We start from the raw sequence: 24,005 nt of genomic DNA, 5'->3' as shown, positions 1-24,005 counted from the left end.
TTGCTCTCGTGGGGGTCTCAGACAGTGAGGTGCAAGAAAACCTACATCGAATCGAGGCCCTTGCGGAAGCCGCTGGTCTGAAGATTAATGTGGCCAAAACAAAGAATATGGGCGTAAAATGCGACAGCCCAAATGTTGTTGCAGTGCCTAGTATTCAACAGAACGTGGAGATACTCACTGGAACACATAAAGGCAAACTAGGACTCCTGGCAGAGACATCTAGCCAGTCACGACTAACCATCGGCACGGAGGTGCTGCTGGGAACGAAAAAGAAAGCGGGCTGGTTCGAAACACAAGATGGCCGGAAGCTCAGATTGAAAAGCTTAGCGGAGGCTAAGCCAGCGTTGGTAGCTTCACAACAACAATCTGCAGTAGCGGATTTAGAGTCGCTAGAAAATGAGAGTGGGTCAGCGGTGGCTGATCAAGAGTCTTTAAGATGTCAGAACTGTCAGCGGCAATTCAGTACAGTTACCGGACGCAAAGTGCACCAAACAAGATTCTGCAAAGCCGGTTTGTCAAAGATTGTCGTCGACAAGTCAAAGTTCGAGCAACTAGAGGCGAGCCTCACCTGTGACAAGTGTGAAAGGAAGTTCAAAACAGTCAATGGCCGAAAAGTTCACCAATCGAGATACTGTGGCAAACCTAAAGCAGCTGCCACACGCGTGTTTTCCTGCAAAGTACAAGATGTTATCGGAAACGAGTTTGAAAACATAGAAGCGTTCAAGTATCTCGGATCATATGTCAGCCTCAAGCATGGAGACCTCCAGGAAGTCAATTGCAAACTTGCAGAAGGTAGACAACGGTTTGCTAACTTCCAAAATCTCTGGAAGAGCAAGCAACTCAGCGTGCACCTCAAGTGCAATTTGTACAAAGCACTCGTTTTATCAGCCGTGCTGTACAGCTCAGAGACTTGGACTCTTTCGAAATTAATGGAGAGAAAACTTGAGAGTTTCCACTGTGGTTGTCTTCGGAGAATTCTACGTGCGTCATATCTGGAGAAAGCAACGAACGATGAAATTATGTCAAGATCGCGAATGCCCCAACTATCCACGATGATCATGCTCAAACGGATAAAATGGTACGGTCACATCCAGAGAATGGAACCAGGAAGATTAGCCCGCAGTGCCTTCGATTGGGACCCGCCCGATCAATACGCCCATGCCAGACGCGCTCCTGGGGGGCAACGGAAAACGTGGATGAGTCAAATCGAAGGAGACTGTGTACGAAACAAAGTATCGTTCACCAGATTGCAGGAGAAAGCAGCAACCGGGTCAAAGAATGCCTTCAACAATTTCGTCGTACAGCACTTCACAGAATAACCAAACAAATAACTCTTCTTGTTTTGTTTGTATTTGTATTTGTATTTGTATTTGTTGCCAACCGTGCCTTTATTTCATATTTGGAATTAAAGTGTTGAAACAGTAGTAGTAGTAGTAGTAGTAGTGGTAGTAGTAGTAGTAGTAGTAGTAGTAGTAGTAGTAGTAGTAGTAGTAGTAGTAGTAGTAGTAGTGGGGGACAAAATCCAACCTCACCTCCACGTGGTGTCCCCTGGGGGTAGGTCATGTGCTGCGGCTCTCCGCTCACATGGTCGAGCTAACGAGGCACTGGTCTTCTAGTTTGTGGCGCAACTAGTCGTATCTCAGCCTTCAAACACCAAAGCAATGAGTACATTCAACCATGGCCCCGAGTCCCGGGTAAGGGGTGCTAAGAATCTCCCGAGGAACCAACTCAGAATTGCAACTTTAAACGTCAGAACACTGACCCAAGCCGGATCTTTAGAGGCTTTGAAAATGGATCTGGCGCAATACAAGTTGGATATTCTGGGAGTGCAGGAGACGAGATTGCAGGAGCAAGAAATTGATCTAGGAGACCACAAGCTCTACCTGTCTGACTCGTGGTTGTCTGGTGTAAAGTCGAGACAAGGAGGAATGGGCGTTGCTGTAAAGAAGTCATTGATAAACAGCATCGTAGAACAAGTGGCTCTAAGTGAACGTATTTGCTACGTCAAGTTCGCGGCTCGGAGGAGAGCCAATCTAGCTGTTGTTGTCTGCTACGCACCTACGAATGAAGCTAGTCTCCAAGAGAAGGATTTGTTTTGGAGTCAACTTTCAGACCTAGTTTCCAGCTTCAAACATAGGGAGCGTATTTGTGTCATTGGTGTCATTTGAAGTCGTCTGCTTATGAATAAAGAATGGTGAGGGTAACTAAAATACACAGGTCGTTCACCTAAACGATAAAGAACAGGAGACCCAGTATAGACCCTTGTGGAGTGAGTACCACATGTGACCTGAATGTATGGAGATTAGGCGTCACAAATCTTTACGCGTTTAAGTCAATGCGACAAGTAACTACCTATCATGCTGAGTAGTTTTACTCCTAATCAGTACTGAGACAATTTGTCGACAAGTTGTTGATAAGGAACTGAGTCGGAAGCTTTTCGGAAATCGAGATACCGGACATGTAATTGTTAATTTCTTGGGAATCATAATTATTGTGAAGTTCGTCGACAAGGTGGAACAGTTGTTATACTGCCGAGCGGTTCCTTCAAAAACCAAACTGTGGATTGTTTAAGTTTGTGGACAGTGGGCAGAAAGTTGCATTTTTTGTTGAACGCAACTCTTTCAAAAACATTGGATATGTTGCACAACAGGCCTATTGGTCAATATTGTTCAACGTCAGATTTATCTCAGTCCTTAAAAATTGGACTCAAACCGCATTTCTTGTACAGCTGTAGACATTTGCCTTTGTTTATACAAGTTTGGAAAATAATCATTGAAAACTTTGACATACATGGAAGATTTTTCAAGATTATCTTGCCGATGTTGTCAGGCCCTTTGTCTTTCGGTACGTCTAGGGAGGTGAGGACAGATTCGACATCCTTATGGGAGATTCTAAGAGCATTCAATTGAGCAGCATCAACTTCTGAGTCTTGAGTGATCTGGTGATTTTGAGTCAAGACACTTGCAAAGAAATGGTTGAACATTTCACATTTCTTTCTATCATCTGCAGTTCTTTCGCCTTTGTATTGCATTGTATTTGGAACTCTTTGCTGTTTTTGGATGCTTCTTAGGTAATTCTGAATGCATGAAAACTTGCGACTCTTCAAGATTTCCTCTTCAAATATGACTTGATACTCCTCAAATGCCCTCATGACCATCCATCTTTTCTGTTTTTTCTTGGAAAACTGCGCTTGAGAAGCTTATCCAGTCTGTTTTCTCATAGACATACTGAACTACCGTAGCTGGATTTCTGCGCACTGCGTACGCCTCAAGCACCACAAATTGACAACTGTGTGGGCTCCAGTGACTTTTCTGTATGCATAAATGGACTCTAACTAGAAACCGCAGAGAATAAGTGTCTTGGTTCACTACTAATTTGCAATCATTTCTCAGCATTAAAGTAATATCATTGTAATATCTTTTTCTCAGTTATTTGAAAAATACGGACCATCTTAAACGAACAAAACTTCCTGGGTGTCAGGTATGGTATGTGTGTTAGAATTAAAATGCGGAATAAAAATAGAGATTAGCTCGATGGAATTGAGAGGGGATATGTTTTCTTGCAAAAACGACAGCGCGATAAAGATTAACATCAAACTAGCTGATCCATAGTAGTAAGCTACCCCCACAGCATCTCTTCACTAAGCTACCAGCTACTTAAACAGCTTTTTAATTAGCTATTTAGCGGAACTCCCACACATGTAATCAATATCTGAAGCTCGGAGACAAATTGTCGAACAAGAACAATTAAAAACGTAAACGGTGCCTGAATTTCATAGAAAATCACTCGATAAATTAGACGAGATTTCAGAACCTATTATTCTCAACATGAAAAACTTAAGACGAAGCATTCAAAACAAGTTTCGAGAAGCTGAAATTTGGAAAATGTCAGTGACGATAGGATTTTGTTTTTTTTTGTATTTCCTTGTTATTACATTTTGGACTAACATATATTCTACAATGTTATCGTCAACAATATGCTAGATTTATCACTTTAGTGGTTGGTGAAAAGAGAGTTAAATCAAAGCCGATATTGGTTGTGTCAGTATCTACAACTACATCCTATGAGTAAACTTGCAAACAATATTATTGTTTTGAGTGAGCAACAGTTGATACAACACTTGAACCTGACGGATCAAGAGAGTGCTCCATCAGTTATAGACAACATGCAATTTGTTTGCAAACAAATTGCGCGAAATCTAAACACCTCATTTTCATAGCTTAAAACTGGATACTCATTGCATGCAAAGATTCAGTATGCCACTTTCTACGGCAGCATGTTCGACCAAAATTTGGGTTTCTAGTACACCGCCATGTTTTGCTTCGACAGTATTACATGTTTACTTACTTGTTACCACGACTAAGAAGCCCGGAGATCACTTTTAATGTCTTTACTGAGCCACTATGTAGATTATCTTTCCCTATTGTATCCCTTCTTGCTTAAAAAAATTTCTGAAGCAGCTGCCTTACTCGTCGAATTCATTAGTCGTGTAACCGAGCCATATGATGACGGGCCCTATTATTGATTAAGGTATAACTCCTTTTGACAACCCAATCAGTATCTGACTTTAATTTTCCAAACTGTATAGGATCAGCCGATGCGAGCAAAACACTATACTTAAGGGGATGAAAACTCGCAAAATAGAGATACTCTACATATTAAGGACAAACATCAACCGTAGCATTAGCATCACAAAAAGATTCTAACTGGCTCACTGCCATGCCACTGAAATCTGTCGGTGCTGTTTCAGAATTTGAATGAAGAAAATTGCTTTGATTTACGATGGTGTCGCTAAATCCTAAACTGGACAATTTTCTCGCCAAAAGATTCTCAAGAGATGAGCTTACTAACCTCAAGTCATGCGAAATTGCAATCATTGACGCAAACGGAACATTACGCTACGTTGTTCTAACCAATCGCCATCTGTATCTAGTTGATAGCCCACCAAAAAATATTAAATTGTTGGTGCCATATCAAGACATAGTAACAGTAAAATTGGAACATAATTACGTGCCTTTCTTGAAAGGAGTCGACAGAGAGAATTGCCAACATGTTAAACTTGAGATTCTCAAATCTGAAGGTATAGTCGTTGATGAAAATGTTAAAGTCGAGAATAATTCGAATATTGTTGTGCTAAACTTGTATATTCGATCAAAGTCCTCTTCTTTTGCCTCTGTTTTGAGGCACTCGTGTACTAGATACATAATTAAAACTGCCCGACGAACCCCAAATAGAGAATCTGAGCGAGATACTTTTACGAGCAAAGCTGAGAACGTACAGTTCTTGTTCCAGGAACTAAGAATGGACATTGTGGAGAGTGAGGAAGACGTTGAACAATTGTATCTGTATCTTAGGGAACTGGAAATTAGTGCAAGAAAAAGTTCACTCGTCAAAAAATTGTTTTGGAAGGATCTCGCCCTTGTAGATTTTCTGATAACTCAGCTGGCCAAGTACTGCCTAGTTTCTTCTCTCAATCTTGATAACTCACTGACTGGTAAAGCACGTTGTGATGAATTAGAACTATGCTCCATTATCTTTGAAGTATTTGCTGAGTTCATCGGAGAAACAGAGCATTTAAAAGACAGAAACAACTTTCTCCACGAGCGGGAGTTCGCTTACACACAAAGGCTTTTGAACGTTTGCTTATCAGAGCCAGCAATGCCTGGGAATTTCAAGCGTCCTCCTAAAACCAGGGAAATGAAGAAATTGATTGACATTGCAAAATGAATAAATCATTTGAAATTTATAAAACCAAGTTATTGAAATGGAGTAGACAATTTTTAGATATTAAGTTGAACGGCTTAGATGTCAAAAAAATAATGAGAGAAAAAATGGATTTGATCTTTGAGTTCATCTCTAGGGTTCTTTTGTACCCACTTTTCGTCCATTCAAAGTTTAGAATAAGTTTTAGTCTATTTTGCTCATTAAGTTGCAATTTCTACATCTGTATAGTAATCTCCAAGTGCATTGATTTAGTTCTGAGTACTTGCTAGTGAAAATTTTCTAGTATATTTTTCCTATTGTTCGTTTGTTCATTTCAGGGCCATATCTTGAAAAGATCTTCGTGAAAAAATTGAACAGTTGTTGTTCTATGAAACAAATTTTCACCTGCACGGGTTAATCTATTTTCCTGATTTGAAGTTCGGCTCTACCGTGTTGTCTGGTTGGAATTTGTTTTGTGTTTTCAAGATGTTTGCACTGATTGTCGTTTTGACCACTAGTTATCGCAAGGAACAACAGCTTGAGATCATGCATTTCAATATACAAACTCAGTGGTAGAATCTGGAGTTGGAATTGTCGTTCTTTGGAGGTTTTTGAACCCCCTAAAATGCATTGTTAGTGTGTGCTATAATTTCTCTAGTTCTCTGCTTTGTAGTTTGGCAATCAGTATTCCATGTGATACAGTATCAGAGGCCTTAGTGAAATCTAGATACAGAACGCTCAGTTCGATAACTAAAATGTTGTCGTAAATTTGGTAGATGGAGTCAAGGAAAGCAAGAAGTTGAATCGTGGCCGATCTGCGTTTCAAGAATCCATATTGACTCTGATTTAATTTGCTTCTTACTGGCTCGTAAATTTGTTCAAAAATCGGTTACCCGAGAACCTTGGAATCGCAGTTTAGTAGGCTTATTGTTCGGTAACATATCACGTCAGTTTTGTCAGCTTCCTTAAAGCTAGGGTTAATTTGGCTTATTTTTCACAGTGTAGGATATTGACTCTTGTTGACAATAGTCGGTCAACTAGTGGGCGGCAAGTCAACTCCTATAAACATATATACATTCTGACAGCAGTCAAACGTCAAAGCATCGTAAATAAATATAGCTTCTGCAGGAATAGGAAAAGGTACAGGATGATTTTGAATCGAGATTTGAGTAATTTAAGGATGATATAAGACAAGAACCACCACTCTTTACTATGTTTTCAATTGAAACGGGACGCCGGCGTATTGATCACGCGCCACGGAGGAAGACTATGGAGTTACGCAAAAGCGGGAAACTATGTTTTGTCCTCATGTATGTGATCACGTCTGAATATGAATCCTCTTTTCTCTCGATGATTCTTGCTGCCAACCTTTTTCTGGTTTTTGAGGCTGACGGGTTAGTGACCCCCTGCTGACGTACTAGCTCTCGTGGTTTTGTATTAATTTGCATCGATTTTTCGGATCTCTTTTGTTTCGCCCCAATTCACCAGTGTTTTGTATGCCCCCAGTCACAACCTTAGAATCTTAGAACCTGACTTCGCGGGTTCGATTGAATCTAAAAGTCCATTAAACCTGAATTCAATTTGATGCTGTCCGGCTATGATGCTGCTGTAAGGCGCTTATAAAGGCCAAATTTGACAACATCTGTATTGGAATTGAATGCTAACTGCAGAAAGTCAGTACAATTTTCAGAAACGTAATTATCTGACCGTCCAGCTTCTACTTTGCCTGAACGGAGTTTATGAATTAAACGATCTACAAGACGGACATGAAATTGAAATTATGCATGTGGACTTTGCAGATGCATTGGATACTGTCCCTCGTGGCATTCTGGTTGACAAAATCAATTCTTATGACCATTGAGGAAAGTTTCTCTCTGTCATTCTCTCATAATTATCCAATGAGAACACTGCGCTAGAATATAAGACCTCAGGTAAACTATACGAGCGGTATCTAGAGTAGCCCCACAACGATCAATCCTATGGTCACTACCCTTTTTTCTATTGATAAAAGATCCTTGGCAAAACTTGCAGCCTTATAGGTAACCTGCAAGCAAACCTAATTGAGAATTAACTTTCTGCAGTTAAATATACAGCTTAATTTGTGAGTCGTGGTACAGGTTCTGTATAAACATATAAATTATTCAATGCATGTAATGACTTTTGATGTTATTCTCTAAACGTGATTTTTGTTCAGTTGTGTAAACACACGCAAAATTTCCCGCTTAAAATTCACTCGCTTTGTTTAGCTATTAATTCCTCTTGATTCACAAGCCATTCAATTCAATATTTAATTCAATCCTTTGTTTACATAGTAAACAGCTATCGCGAACGTACATTATTCTGGTCCGCCGACAAAATGAGCCAAGCAGGGTCTACAGACAAGTTCCAGAAGGAAGCGTGCCAATTCATGACAACTCAACGAGATCTTTGATGAATATGATTGACTTAGCCAGCCATTTAACGAAGACGAGCTCAGATTGGCCCGCTCCGAAGCTACTGAATGCTTCAAAATCCAACAGCAACTAGAAGAGTCCTATTTGGAAACAGTTCAGGATGATCAGTACGATACAGAATTCGATCTGGTTCAAGACAAGCACACAGTAGTCCACAAGAAGCTATTTTAAATGGGAAAAGCCATAGACCAAGTTGAGCTGGAAAAGGTTGCTATAAATACGTCTTTCGGAGATGCAACACATCACCAGCCGCATATTGCAAAGCTACCACAGATACAGCTACCCAAATTCGATGGCAAATTCACTGACTGGATAGCCTTTATCGATCAATTCGATACAGCCGTGCAACGCAACACAAAATTGTCAAACAGCCAGCGACTTGTCTATCTAAAAATTAGCTTATCAGGTCCCCTTGAAAAATTAGTAGGAAGCCTATTATCAACTGACGGCAACTACGAGACTGCAAGAACTCCACTCGAGCAGCGATACAGAAACTATCGCATAATTCTACGCATATTGCCAGCTAGGGCTGTTGATTTCAAGCCTGTGAGAGGAGAAGGCAAGTAACAACTCCGTCTGCTACACAGTACTTTCAAAGAAGTAACTCAGTCGATTCACTCACTTGGCCGACAAGTTGATAACGACATGTGGCACTATCTTCTTTTCACAAAATTGGATGTCGACTCACAGAAAGCATGGGAACTCAAAATTGAAGGCACTGGTTGTCTTAAATTTGACGAACTGATGACCTTTCTTGACAACAGAGTAAGATCGATGGAAAGGCTAAACGATCCCATTCACCCCAAACAACTGCACGTCACTGGACGGGATGAGCGATCGAAGCAAGGCTTCAAACATCCGTGTGTCGTGACTCAATGCAAGGAAAGCCATGCTCTGTGGGCTTGCTCAAAATTCAAGGACCTTTCAGCGAAAGATAAGCAGTCTGCCATAGCCGCCAGTAAGTCCTGTCAAAATTGCTTGAGATTCAATCATGAAAGTGACCAATGTTCGTCACAATCTAGATGCAAAACATGTCAGGGAAAACATCGTACATTTTTACACGAGGCTTTCAATGATACACCAGGCACACATGCTTGTAATTTGACCCAAAAATCTTCCCAAATGACTATCTTACCAACTGCTCGTGTTCAAGTAATTGGTAGAAACAAACAAATACACAATCTAAGAGCAATGTTAGACACAGGAGCCCATATCAATGCAGTTAAATCGAAAGCCTGGAAGACACTGGGATTAGAACCAAAACCTTCCAACGAAAGAATCCTAGGGGTCAATCAGAAAGACTCAATGCCGGTTAACAAATTATTCCCAAAACGGGGGAAAATATTACTCTCAACTGCGTAGTGCTGAAGACAATTACAGCCAGCGAAAATCCAAATCAGCCCCTTTCAGAGACTGACTACGCAAACTTGGTCAATTACAATTTGTCTGATGATAAATTTTGGCAATCAGGCAAAATAGACATACTACTCGGTATCTCTGCATACTCAGATATTAAAAGGACGAATACTGAAACAAGGTTCCTTATGCTTCACAGAAACTACCCTGGGCTGAACAGTTTCAGGATTAGATAACCTAGAATCGGCAGATAAACCTAATGTAAAGTCGAATGCACTATGCCTCCTTGACAACGAAGTCAAGTCAATTGCCAAATTTTGGGAAATCGAAGATGTTCCAGCACTTCTTCCAGCCATGTTCACTCCCAGAGAATTGGCTTGCATTAATCACTATGACACGACAACAACATATGGCCAAAATGGAAGGCCTCAATTTTGACTACCAATTGACCAACATGAAACGCTTTTTGATCCAGACAGCCAGGAATGGTTGCCCGCTATTGGAGAATCATCTCGAAAAGCCCTCAGACAATTTTTGGGTAATGAAAACAAGCGTTCACGAAACGCAGATGCCCAAACTCAATACACAGAACTCTTTCAAGAGATGATTGAGACAGGACATCTAGAACCAGTGCCTGAAAGCGACCATAATCTGCCACACGAGAAACACTTTGTGATGCCACATCACGCAGTATGGAAATCAAGCTCTACGACTACAAAATGCAGAGCATATTTCAACTCCTCCTGATTGGTCCAAAACAACAGCCCGATCTTTTTGAGATACTGATTCAATTTCGTCTCCATCGCATTGCTTTATCAGGTGATATCACAAAAATGTACCGTCAAATCGAACTAAATGAAAAGGACCGTAACTTTCATCAGATGTTTTAGCGAAGTAGTTAGAAGCAACCAATAAAGAAGTACCGTATGTCACGAGTTATATACGGCGTTTCTTCTAGTTCATACCACGCCGTTAGGGCGCTACGTGATACAGCAAAAGATGCTCCATCAATTCATTGCAAAAAATTCATTACTCAACTCATTTCATGTTCATGACCTTCTTGGTTGCGGTGACACACAAAGCAAGTCATTGGCCTGTTCAAAGAAATTACAACTACTCTAGAACTCATTGGGATGTCTATTCGCAAGTGGGCAACCAACACACATGAGGTCATGGAAGTCATTTCCCCGGAACTACAAGAAAACAAAGATATTTTCATCGGTGAACATGACCACTTCATCAAAACCCTTGGTCTCAACTGGCAGCCCAAAACAGACAATCTCTACTTCAATAGACCCCAAAGTCAGTGCAGCGTCGTTACTATGAGTCTGCCCGAACACTAAGAAAGAGTTATTGAGTATCCAACAGTCGAACTTGACGAGTTTCAAAAATCGGATTTTCCACAATAAATGGTCAACCTTGACTGAAAAAACCTAAAGGAAATCCATTCAATGGACTCCCACGCTCCTAGTCATGCGACTCCCCATGTTTGCCCGACTAATTCAATCCAATTTTAACAGGGTTTAATTAAGAAAAAACATTAAGAAAGAACGGTCAAAACTGATGTCGAAAAAATCTGCAAAAAACGCCCATTGACGACATCCGAGATGTTGTCCCAGACACTGATAGGTTCCCGATGTCACCCGAGCTTTCAGAACCTGGAAATAACTACTGAAACAAAGAGAACCAGAGATCCGAAAAACAAAAATTAGTGGTCACGTTTGAGGACAAAACTTTCACAAAAAATAAAAAATTTAGTAGCGAAAAACAATAACATTTGAAAACTGAACCATGCCCAATACGTTTCGATTAAAAAGATTCCAGGTCCAACAAACGTATGTTTGACAAAAAAACGCCGAAGCCACAGCCGAACCCAAAAACTGTTCAAAATAAAGAAGCTAAAAAAAATCAACTTTTACTTCATCTAACAAAAAAATGTTGATAGATTCAGTTAACAGCAACTTGCCCCATCCTGAGAACGTAAATATAACCACCAGAAGAGCAATATCTAGCAATATGGGTAAAATTTTTGACCCGATCGGTCTCCTAACACCGGTAACGCTTCAATGCAAAATTCTTTTCCAAATGACTTGGGAACATGAAATTGGATGGGATGATAATGTTGGTGCAACCATAACTGACCAATTTAAAGCTTGGATGATCGGATTACATCATCTATCTGAGCTACGTATACCACGCTTTGTGGCCATTTTCGCTATTCAAAAAATACATCTTCACTTATCTTGCTACGCTTATGAAAAAGCGTACGGAGCTGCTATATATGCCCGATCACTGGGAGCATCTCAGACCAAGTCTACCTTGCTATGTTCCAAGTTCAGATTGGCGCCCAGAAAAACACTTAGCATGCCGAGACTTGGACTGTGCTCAATGGTTCTTGGAGCGCAGATGATTCAAACAGTTCAGACAACGGTAAGCCAAAATGGATTTACAACTGAAATATATTCATGGAGCGATTCAACAGTTGCCTTGGCTTGGATTAATTTTACCCCCAGTAGATTCTCAACATTCATAGCTAACCGTGTGGCCAAAGTCCAACAAATGTTTCTACCAAAAAAAGGAAATACGTGCCAACAGAAAAAAATCAGCCGATCAGACTACCCGCCCTGTGCCATCAAAACAGCTTTCATTCGTTAAAATGTGGTGGGAAGGCCCACAATGGCTCTCTGATGGAAACCTGACTACCCCAAAACAAACAGAAATTCTTCAGTCAACAGAAGTAAAGAAGGAACTAGTGCGGAGCCAATTATTAAAACTAGATTCGGGTACTATTCCCGAACCTCTGGGGGAGGAAAACGACCCGCTGAGCAGTCGAATAACCAAATCGACCAATTATTCCCTATTGAACGTTACGGAAGTCTCGACAAAGCAATAGGAGTAGCAAAGCAAGTTCTAAAGTTTGCTTACATTTTGCTTTGAAAGCCAATCGAGAGAAAAGAATTCAAGCGACAAGCATTAAATATGAGGAAAGATGAGGAAAGAATTTTAAAGGTTGGTGGACGTCTAGTAGCAGATTGCTTGAATGAATCTGCCAAATTTCAATCAGTTTTGCCTTAAAAATCATCTTTCGAAGTTGATCGTACTTGACAGTCATCAGCGAGTGTTAACTTCAGGCGTAAACGCAATAGTTGTTCATACGCGTCAGAAGTTCTGGATAATTCGAGTGAAAACGCTGACAAGGTCTATAGTTGAAAACTGCATCACATGTTTTCGGTTTAATGGCCGTAACCTTTCTCAACTCTTAGGCGACCTGCCACAAGAACGAGTTAACCCTGCTCCACCATTCAGTACCATGGTCATAGCATTTGCCCGCCCAATGCCTTAGAGATGTGACAAGACTGAAGCCAAATGTTATTTGGTAGTCTTCGTATGCTTCGTTTTAAAAGTCATTCATTTGGATGTCACTAAAGCATTGGATAAACAGGAATGCATGAAAGCTATCAGACGGTTCATTTAACGACGAGGATGCCCAGCTCACATATTTTCGGACAATGGTAAGAACTTTATAGGATCATTGATTGACCTCATAAAACTCAAAAGGATACTGAAAGAGAAATACGGAACTGATTGTTTACCTCAAGCTGTGCTAGATTTAGGCATTAACTGGTCAACAATTCCAGCCAAAGCTTCAAATTTTGGTGGCCTATGGGTAGTAGGAGTCAAATCGATGAAGCTACTGCTGCTCAAAACAATCGGAACAACTATTTTGATGAACTAACCTCTATTTTGATGAAGTATATAAAATGCTATGCCAAGTCGAAGCTGTACTTAACTCGAGACCGCTCACAGTTGTCTCAGATGATGCAAAAGACAGTCATCTCTTAAACCCTGCTTTGCTATTAACCGGCTTTCATAATCATCAATTGCCTTTGGTTGTTTCCACAATCTCAAAAACAAAAGATGAGGAAGATGCAAGAAAGCGCTTTCAATACTTGCAGAAACTCATAGCAGATTTTGGAAGAATCGGATAACTGAATATTTATCCCAGTTGCAGACCAGGTCAAAGAACATGGCCGAATAGCAGAACCTGACAAAAGGAGATTTAGTCAACATCACAGATGACAACAGTCCTCCCTTATCATGGCCTCTGGGAATTGTGCTTGAAACATATACAGGAAATGACAGTTTGGTCAGAGTAGCCAAAATAAAAACAGGAAATGGCAAATTCTCAAACAGACCCATAGTAAAACTCAGAAAGATACCAATCAACACAAGCTAACCTCAATCCAGAAGCCCTGGAAATTGGTTCTGCAGAAAGGAGCCAACTTGGTCCCGCCTGCCCCCTTCCCATGAGCACACTTTCGGTACCTGTGTACCCGGAGACGAGAAGCCTTGACCAATGGAAGTTGGATTCTCACAAGCCGCACTTAGCACGGACTAAACTTGGTCCAAATATGAGTTTTCTTGTAATATAAGGCTGAATAGCGGTTGATGCTATAAAAAAACTGACATATGATCTGATGTAATTTTTTATATTTTTGGCGCCATACATCAACGGGGGCCGGCAATGTATGAACATATAAATAACTCAACGCTTGTAATGACTTTTGATGTTATTCTGCAAGGCTGATTTTTGTTCAGTTGTGTAAACACACGCAAAATTTCCCACTTAAAATTCACTCGGTTTGTTTAGCTACTAATTCCTCTTGATTCACAAGCCATTCATTTCATTATTTAATTCAATCCTTTATTTACATAGTAAACAGCGAACGTACATTATTCTGGTCCGCCGACAAAATGAGCCAAGCAGGGTCTACAGACAAGTTCCAGAAGGAAGCGTGCCAATTCACGACAGCTCGACGAGATCTTTGATGAATGGGATTGACTTAGCCAGCCATTTAACGAAGACGAGCTCAGATTGGCCCTCTCCGAAGCTACTGAATGCTTCAAAAATCAACAGCAACTAGACGAATCTTATTTGGAAACAGTTCAGGATGATCAGTACGATGCAGAATTCGATCTGGTTCAAGACAAGCACACAGTGGTCCGCAAGAAGCTATTTCAAATGGGAAAAGCCATAGACAAAGTTGAAAAGTTGAGCTTGAAAAGGTGGCCGAAAATGTGACTATGAATACGGGTTTCAGAGATGCGGAGATGTAACACAGCACCAGCCGCGTGTTGCAAAGCTACCACAGATACAGCTACCCAAATTCGGTGGCTTTTCAAATTTAAACAAAGTCTCACAAAGCATTGCAATGATTAAAAAAACATAAGCATCGCTCATTTTGCCAGCTAATAGAACAAAGATGGAACAACTTGACTGAGTTGGAAAAGTTGCCACCAGTATTCTATCTGTTCGCGGCCATTTTAAATATCTAATGTTCAAAAATTATTTAAAATATTAGAATAGATTGTATTGAATAAATCAGAAATTATAAGTTTATGAAGTGGTTACTTAAAACTTATAGTCGATGCTAAATTACGTTAAATCGACGTAGCAAGAAATTGGCAATTTCCGAGACTGCAGTTCCAAATGGTTTTGCTAAATAGAAGAGGTTTAGTTTTGCTAATTATCCTTTGTATTATTTTATGAAGATCGTTTCTGCATGTATTTGGTGTTTAGCGTGCTTTTGAGAATTTTGAGCCGTTCTTGTTATAATAACTGCTTTGGTAATGGTTTTTTATGAAAAAAATAAAAATATCAGAAGAAAATTGAAGAAAGCGGCGATTTCAACATTCCTTTGTTATTGTTAGAAACAGAAATCCTATCATTGAACACAATTGATTTCATTTCAGCAAACGAAAACATAGTTTTAGTAAAAAGTTTCTAAAAAATGAACAAAAATAGTGCAATTCTGCTATTGTTCACTAAAACTTTAAACCCGCTAACTCATCTAAAAAGGCGAAACTCGAATGATGTGTTTTTATATCATTTTGGCAGGTTTTCTAATTACGTTTGACAGGCTTTTTGGTGATACTACTCACAACTATCTACGATGAATTTCGATCGGCTAAATAGACTAAACAAAAAAGACCAGTTGAGCATGTAATTCCTCCCCCTAGGGTTAGGAGCCATAAGTGCGGCAGAAATTGCAGATGCAAGTTTATGAATGTCAATATTTGTGGGACAAATATGATTCACAATAATCGGGAGCTGCACGTCAGAAGGGTTTGCTCACTCGAGAAACTAAAAGTTCACAACCAAAACGAAGTATTCAAATTTATGGCAGACATAAAAAGCTGGGAACCTTTTTGAAAGTTTCTGTTATGTATGAAATAATGGTATGCATATGTCAATGTCTTAGCAAAATATATTATTCAAACTTGACCGAGGTATGGGAAGCGGTGTGTATTTTTTCTTAGATCTTTGCGATCCATTCTTTTCCGAATAATAAAAAAATTTCGACCATTGAGTCACCATTATTTGTCACCACAGAGTTTTAGTGTTTCAGATCTTTCAAGGAACTGCAATGTTGATAGTTTTTTTCTTTCGAATTCTAGACAGTGGGAATTTAAAATTGACTGTTTATTGATGCTTGCTTCACGGTTGCGTTCAGGAATTCGACTTATAAACCCTAAGATCTGAAAAAAACACACCAAATTTGGAACAATTAATTGTAAGTTGAGTCATTGATGGGTAATTAGGGTAATCCAACCATTTAATGACAATCAATTAACCCATTTCCCTGTCGAAAATTAGGTCAGTTGCGCATGCCTTTGACAAGTTCAGCAGGTGCTATGAGGAAACAGAATCTGCCGATCAAGATCTGCTTATGATTTACTGCAGTTACACTCTCGCAAAACAGTCTCTTCTGTTCGAATTGATAATGACTGCAGCTGAAATGAAATGGATCAATCCCAGCAGTAGATTTGACATCAAATGGATAGCCTCTCAGTTGAGAACTCACCCAAACTTCCAAGAATATCTGCGCTGTTTATTCTGGCTGGCTATGATAATTCTGGATCTGACGGTTACTGAAAAGACAACGTCTCAACAGTCCCTCTGGTTGTTTCAAATATTCAACATGGTTCAGACTCTTCTGGATTTCGACTCAAGTGTGAAAGAGTTTGTCAAGACAGAATTCCAAGAAGAGTTCAAATATTATTTTCTCCCAGAAATAGTCAAGAAACGACTTGATGAAGATGATGCTCTTACTTCCAAGATTCTAGGACTAATTGGGATGCTGAGAGAGAGCATAATTCCTAAAATTTAACCAGAAAGTTCGGCTATTTCTATCTTTCTATCCGTTGCACTTTTCTATCACATTGTCGCAAGCTTAGCTTTAACTATCTGTAAATATGTTGTACAATCTGTAAATACACATTTGTTCATAATTTAACATAATTTAGATTAAATCAATTCATGTTCCGTGATTGGTTAAAAAACATTACCGAACTCCTCCCTTTTCCGCGTGAACGACGTTTTTCTGATCTTTCGAGTTGGATTTATGGAGGTGACTTCATCCGTTACAATTTATATTAGCTATGTATGAATATCGGTTATAGAGGGTTGTAAGCTACCGGGCAAATGAAACTTCAAACATTATGTTAAATTCGGATCCTAGTTGCCTTCTAGTCTACCCCGATTTGAGCTTTTTTTTTAAATACGCAATTGCTGATAATTTGCCATTGTAATTCAATTCATGTTCTCTGGTTTGATTATAAAATATTAGGTTTAATTGAAACCGTGTATTGGCTTCTAGAGTGATATTTGATTTATTTGAGAGAAAAATGGATTTGGTGGGAGCCCTCTATTCGAGTATTCCTTCAACGATAGGAGGAGAGGGTGGCACTGATTTGGAGGGTGAGTCTCAGTCCACTCTAATGGCCACTTCTCATCAGAATAACGAGGAAGAGTTCTTCTTCTTCTCAGATGGTCACTCTGAAGTGTCTGACAGTGAACAAGTCATCATACAACACGTAATAAAAATAATAATAATAATAATAATAATAATAATAATAATAATAATAATAATAATAATAATAATAAATTGTTTCCAGAGTATTGATTAGAAAAAAAAGAAACTCGCTCTTTTACATTTAGAAGTTAATATTGAAATTCATTTATGCATTTAATACTCCAGGAGAACACATTTAGGCCAAGGTTTGTTTTCAAGTGTCTCTAGCGAAAGAGATCGTAAATATCAAAGATTATACGTAAAGATTATAATAATTTTACTAGCTACATTAAAAAAATTGTTGGAAGCTTTGAGTTTAGTACTCGGTTTGTTCTCATATTTTAATTCAAGATAGCAACTCATCATTGTCAATAATATATAAGTACAAAAACTTGTGACAAAAGTCCTTTACTTGCCGCTTCGAGAGATCAAAAATATAGTTGACAAAATTGGAAAAGTTTAGCAAGCAATTAACCATTTTAGAATTTTTGGTTGCAGTGAGAAGTTTTCAAACTTGTTCTTAAATAAACACAATTTGCGAGAACTGTTTCGCGCATTTGCTATTTGAAAAGCTCTTCCCTTGAGATACAGTTTTTTCAAACTGGGATTTCACATTCTTTTCGTATTATTTTTATTGCCATTTTGAGTATTTCATACAGGTGGAGCTCTGATACATTATAGAGTAGCAGTTCTTTCCGCTTACTTGTTATGGAGTCAAACTTTTTTTTGAATGTTATGATTCTGGCTATTCTTTTCACCATTTGATTCTGGGGTTTGAGTACTTGATTGCTTGTGTTAGCGTAAACTAAGACTCCGTATTGAATTACTGGTTGCACATATGTTCGATAGACTTGAACTAATTGATTTGTTGTTAGGACCTTCCTAATTCGGTAGAGAAGTGAGCAGAAACCTAACATTCTTTTCGTTAAATTTTTAGTATGTTCATGAAAACTTAATTTATGGTCTACCTGAATCCTCAGATACTTAAAAGTTTCAACATTTTGGATTGTTTTACTGTTAATATACACCCTTTCAGATTTCTTTCGCACTCTTTTCGAAAAATCGACGCATTTTGTCTTCTCAACGTTTAAAGTCAGTCGATTTCTATTCAACCAGGAGGCTGTTTTCTGAAGAATTACATTGATTTTAGTTTCATTTGTTTTGGGTTCACTTTTTGTATAAAATACAGAGTCATCTGCATAGAGGATGGATTTTATGTCAGATGTTTCTAGGGTCAGATCATTTATGTATATAATAAGAAGCAAAAGACCCATTATTGAGCCTTGTAGGACACCAATTTTCATGCTCCTCATAGATGACTTCTTCGAGCCTATTTCAGTGTATTGAACTCTTCTGCTCAAATAGGACTTCAAAATTTTCAAAACATGTCCTCTTAGACCATAACTGGAGCACTTTGCTTTTAAGATTTGGTTGTCCACGGTGTCAAAGGCTTTGTTGAGATCCAAGAAAGTACTGATCGTATTTTGTTTACTATTTAGCCAATTTAATCGGAACATTTTCGCTGAGTTCCACCAGTGCATCAATTGTGCTGCGATTTTGTCTAAAACCGAATTGATTTTCATTTAACACTCTTTCTTTTTTAAGGAAAAAAATAATTCTGTTGAAGATAATTTTTTCAAAAATTTTACCTATTACCGGTAGCAGTGATTTCGGACGATAATTTGATGGATCACTTCCGTCCCCTTCCTTGATTATTGGGATTACTTTTGCAATTTTCAGGCAATCAGGAAACAAACCAAAATTTAGACAGAAGTTGAAGACTTCACAGAGAAAGGGTGAAATTGATGACGCAAGCAACGGTAAGCAATAGTTATTCAAATTGAAAGCATCTACACTGCATTTGTTTTTCAAATCACTCAAAATTTTGCTTATCTCTTATTGTTTTATGGAGAAATAGACTGTTGACAATTTTCTTTGTGTAGGACTCATTGCGTTTAGCACCAAGTTTTCCCTCTATGTCTGCAATGAAATTATTAAACGATTCCAGTTTTGACGCTACTTCCTTGATCTCTAGGTTTTTGGATTCGCCCATTATTTTTTTACAGCATCAAAAAAATTTCGAGTGTTTTGACCAGCTTTTTATTTTTGTTTGATAGTATTGTCTCATATTTTTCCTGACAAGTTTCTTAACTACTATGGATAGATTTTCATATTTTGCTTTGGCTGATGAAGATCTTTCTTTTAAATACAATTGACTCAAGTGATGTTTTTTTTGTAGCAGCATTTTTTACTTCGCTGTCGATCCAGTTTCTCTTGTTTCTAACAGATGGATTTTTTCTCGGAATTATTTTGTTCAGTTCATTGTTTAAAAAGTCTTGGAATTTAATCAATGACTCATTGCAATTGATGGAATTTAATTTTTTCTTGAGCAGAAAATTGCTGTAGGACACAATTTTTGCTCTTATTTGATTCAGATTATCGGTGTTCTATAATTTTGACCATACTCGTATCTTATTACTTTTTTATTGGAAAATTTGGTATTTTCAGAAAATTGTAATTTAATGGCATAGTGATCGCTTACAGCTGTTTTCAGTACTTTTTGAGAGGATTTGAAATTTGTAAAATAACACATCAAGTAACGTTTTTGAGTAATTGGTTTCTCTTGTTGCAACTTGTGATGACACAAAAGAGAGCACAATAGCGCTAAGTGTTGATATTAGCTGGTCATTCCTTTGTGAAAAAAAATTAATATTCAGGTCTCCACAAAGTATATGTTTGGTATTTGGTTTGAGAACTATTTCATCTAAATAACTTCCTAAAGTTGAAAACATAGCTTCATTGGTGCAGTTTGGCGGTATATATACACAGGTTATAACTATTTCAGTCCCTCTATAATTTATCAGAACTGATATAGCCTGAATTGAGACTTTTCCAATTTTGCATGCAATTTTGCTTCAGCCGCGCAATTTACAAATATTCCAACGCCACCACCCCTCTTTTTTCTTTCCGAACTAAATAAGCTACTGTAATTTGCTAGATTAGAAATTTGTTTGTTATCTGTTGGCTTTAGCCACGTTTCAGTTAAGCAAATCGCAATTGCCTGTTTCTCACTTTCTTGAAATATTTTGAATTTGTCAAAATTGTTCGACAGTGATGTTATATTTTGCAGAAGTATTGTTTTTTTCATTGTTTTTAGTGGAGATTTGAGATGTCATTTTAAGAAATAAAAAGAGCAGCGCGTTTTGGCAGCAAATTAAAGCCAATCAAAACCATCCCCCTCTTCATTGTTTTATTTAAGATCTTCAAATTTTTTATCAAATAAATTGTTTTAGTTACAAGTAGTTTAAAAAAGAGAGAAAAAAGTAGTAATAAAAGGTTTCTTGTTTCTTCTCTCTTTTTTTGCTTCCTCTGCGGAAATCACAGAGTTTTTATAGTATAGTGTAACCATCTCTCGCCATCAGCAAAACTGCGTACATCACAGTTTGCTAATGACAACTTGCGGAAATCACAAGCAAGACAGTCACGCTTATAGAAGAAAACACACTAAGTTAACCTTAGCCTATCCTAATTGATCTCTTGCGCTGTTAATAAAATTAACCACACGTTAAGTTCTGTGTTAATAACAGTTCAGTTATTATAATATGTTAACAAAAATTATTGAGTTTCACCAAGACTTCTGATATTATGAAGTTTTTGTCATTGTCAGTATTGTCTTGTGTTCTGCTTTTTGTGAGCCGGCGAATGATGATCATCATGGTCATTGTTGTTTGACCTCGCGTTGTACGTATTTTTCTTCACAGCCAAAACATTATCCAAGTCTTCAAAATCATTGATCTTTTTCTATGTTGGTTTTTGGCTTCCTCGATCAACCAAAACAGAGGCAGTGTAGTTATGTGTACTGACAATCATCTTCCTTTTTACTGCTTCAGCTTTTATCTGTGCCTCGATTTCCGGTAGTGGCTCGTTCAGGTATATATTCTTATTATTAATATGATTTTTGGCTTTCCTCAGCGCTCTTTTCTTGAAAACTTCCAACTTATCATTGAAGCAAATAAATTTGCATATCACTATTGACATTTGGTATTCTGTCTCAGTGTTGGGTATTATATGACACGCTTTAATGCTATCAACCGTTAATTTCACTCCGAGAAAAACGTCAAAAAATTTTAATGTGTCGTATATCACATTTTTACTAGTGCGCGCGTTAAAAGGATTCACAATGAGGACAATCTTTCCGAGAATACCTCTCCTGGGCCCGCAATCGTTCATTGATGTTTTTTTGATTTGCCCGAAGAATTTTTAGTTCCTGATCTTGCTCAATATTTTTTTGTTTAAGGTCTTTAACCTCCTTACAAAGTGCTTCAATTTTTTGTTGTGCGTAATTGTTACTCTCGACCTCAGATGTCACTGCTACTGATGGTTGTTCGTTGCTCTCCATGGTGATAAGACGATAAACAAAAGGAAAAAAAAGTAATGAATAGTCTAGAAGAAAAGCGTTTAGATGTGATATCAATAAAAATTGCAGCAAGAAACAATGTTTTAAGAGATGTTTTGAAAGGTTTTCGCTGCTTTAGACGCATAAGAGTTTTTAGAGCATTCTTTTTCTCAAGAACGTCACGCTCATCTTCTCTGTTCTCTCTGTGAGCACTTATAACAAACAAAAGCATCATTTCCCATTCAATTTTTAGAGAAATGATAAATTGTTGATCATCTTTATTGGAAAATTTGGTATTTTCAGAAAATTGTAATTTAATGGCATAGTGATCGCTTACAGCTGTTTTCAGTACTTTTTGAGAGGATTTGAAATTTGTAAAAAAAACACATCAAGTAACGTTTTTGAGTAATTGGTTTCTCTTGTTGCAACTTGTGATGACACTAAAGAGAGCACAATAGCGCTAAGTGTTGATATTTGCTGGTCATTCCTTTGTGAAAAAAAATTAATATTCAGGTCTCCACAAAGTATATGTTTGGTATTTGGTTTGAGAACTATTTCATCTAAATAACTTCCTAGAGTTGAAAACGTAGCTTCATTGGTGCAGTTTGGCGGTATATATACACAGGTTATAACTATTTCAGTCCCTCTATAATTTAGAACTGATATAGCCTGATTTGAGACTTTTTCCAATTTTGCATGCAATTTTGCTTCAGCCGCGCAATTTACAAATATTCCAACGCCACCACCTCTCTTTTTTCTTTCCGAACTAAATAAGCTACTGTAATTTGTTAGATTAGAAATTTGTTTGTTATCTGTTGGCTTTAGCCACGTTTCAGTTAAGCAAATCGCAATTGCCTGTTTCTCACTTTCTTGAAATATTTTTCAAAATTGTTCGACAGTGATGTTATATTTTGCAGAAGTATTGTTTTTTTTTCATTTTTATTAGTGGAGATTTGAGATGTCATTTTAAGAAATAAAAAGAACAGCGCGTTTTGGCAGCAAATTAAAGCCAATCAAAACCATCACCCTCTTCATTGTTTTATTTCAGATCTTCAAATTTATTATCAAATAAATTGTTTCAGTTACAAGCAGTTTAAAAAAGATAGAAAAAAGTAGTAATAAAAGGTTTCTTGTTTCTTTTCTTTTTTTTTGCTTCCTCTGCGGAAATCACAGTTTTTATAGTATAGTGTAACCATCTCTCGCCATCAGCAAAACTGCGTACATCACAGTTTGCTAATGACGACTTGCGGAAATCACAAGCAAGACAGTCACGCTTATAGAAGAGAAAACACACTAAGTTAACCTTAGCCTATCCTAATTGATCTCTTGCGCTGTTAATAAAATTAACCACACGTTAAGTTCTGTGTTAATAACAGTTCAGTTATTGTAATATGTTAACAGAAATTATTGAGTTTCACCAAGACTTCTGATATTATGAAGTTTTTGTCATTGTCAGTATTGTCTTGTGTTCTGCTTTTTGTGAGCCGGCGAATAATGATCATCATGGTCATTGTTGTTTGACCTCGTGTTGTACGTATTTTTCTTCACAGCCAAACATTATCCAAGTCTTCAACATCATTGATCTTTTTCTATGTTGTTTTTTGGCTTCCTCGATCAACCAAAACAGAGGCAGTGCAGTTATGTGTACTGACAATCATATTTCTTTTTACTGCTTCAGCTTTTATCTGTGCCTCGATTTCGGGTAGTGGCTCGTTCAGGTATATATTCTTATTATTAATATGATTTTTGGCTTTCCTCAGCGCTCTTTTCTTGAAAACTTCCAACTTATCATTGAAGCAAATAAATTTGCATATCACTGTTGACATTTGGTATTCTGTGTCAGTGTTGGGTATTATATGACACGCTTTAATGCTATCAACCGTTAATTTCACTCCGAGAAAAACGTCAAAAAATTTTAATGTGTCGTATATCACATTTTTACTAGTGCGCGCGTTAAAAGGAGGATTCACAATGAGGACAATCTTTCCGAGAATACCTCTCCTGGGCCCGCAATCGTTCATTGATGTTTTTTTGATTTGCCCGAAGAATTTTTAGTTCCTGATCTTGCTCAATATTTTTTTGTTTAAGGTCTTTAACCTCCTTACAAAGTGCTTCAATTTTTTGTTGTGCGTAATTGTTACTCTCGACCTCAGATGTCACTGCTACTGATGGTTGTTCGTTGCTCTCCATGGTGATAAGACGATAAACAAAAGGAAAAAAAAGTAATGAATAGTCTAGAAG

The 24,005-nt window shown here is 38.0% G+C and overlaps 3 protein-coding genes across 4 annotated transcripts in view; 2 read left to right on the top strand and 1 right to left on the bottom strand.

The window, feature by feature from the left end:
- The window catches only part of LOC142339250 (dolichyl-diphosphooligosaccharide--protein glycosyltransferase subunit DAD1-like), a 277,073-nt gene that overhangs the window by 82,716 nt on the left and 170,352 nt on the right, over positions 1-24,005 (bottom strand). The window lies entirely within an intron of this gene.
- Positions 4,281-16,866, top strand: LOC142339237 (uncharacterized protein C12orf56-like). The gene is made up of 2 exons (XM_075389098.1): positions 4,281-5,718; positions 16,196-16,866. Exons 1-2 carry the CDS (start codon positions 4,783-4,785, stop codon positions 16,682-16,684), a joined length of 1,425 nt encoding a protein of 474 aa, XP_075245213.1. The 5' UTR covers positions 4,281-4,782; the 3' UTR covers positions 16,685-16,866.
- Positions 17,158-24,005, top strand: part of LOC142340312 (uncharacterized) — a 48,270-nt gene continuing 41,422 nt past the window's right edge. The window contains exon 1 of the mRNA XM_075390887.1: positions 17,158-17,390. Within this exon, the coding sequence (XP_075247002.1) occupies positions 17,202-17,390 (189 nt within the window). The 5' untranslated portion in view covers positions 17,158-17,201. The remainder of the gene's footprint in view (positions 17,391-24,005) is intronic.

This window comes from Convolutriloba macropyga, chromosome 5, assembly GCF_964194025.1.
Source record: "Convolutriloba macropyga chromosome 5, txConMacr16.3, whole genome shotgun sequence".
Lineage (NCBI taxonomy): Eukaryota > Metazoa > Xenacoelomorpha > Acoela > Convolutidae > Convolutriloba > Convolutriloba macropyga.
Note: the sequence above shows the minus strand (reverse complement) of the source record. Positions and strands in the feature narration are given on the sequence as shown.

Coding starts and splice junctions, on each gene's coding strand:
- LOC142339237 (XM_075389098.1), top strand. CDS start 4,783: ATGGTGTCGCTAAATCCTAAACTGGACAATTTTCTCGCCAAAAGATTC. Junction 5,719..16,195: donor TGAAGAAATTGATTGACATT/GCAAAATGAATA, acceptor GCCTTTGACAAG/TTCAGCAGGTGCTATGAGGA.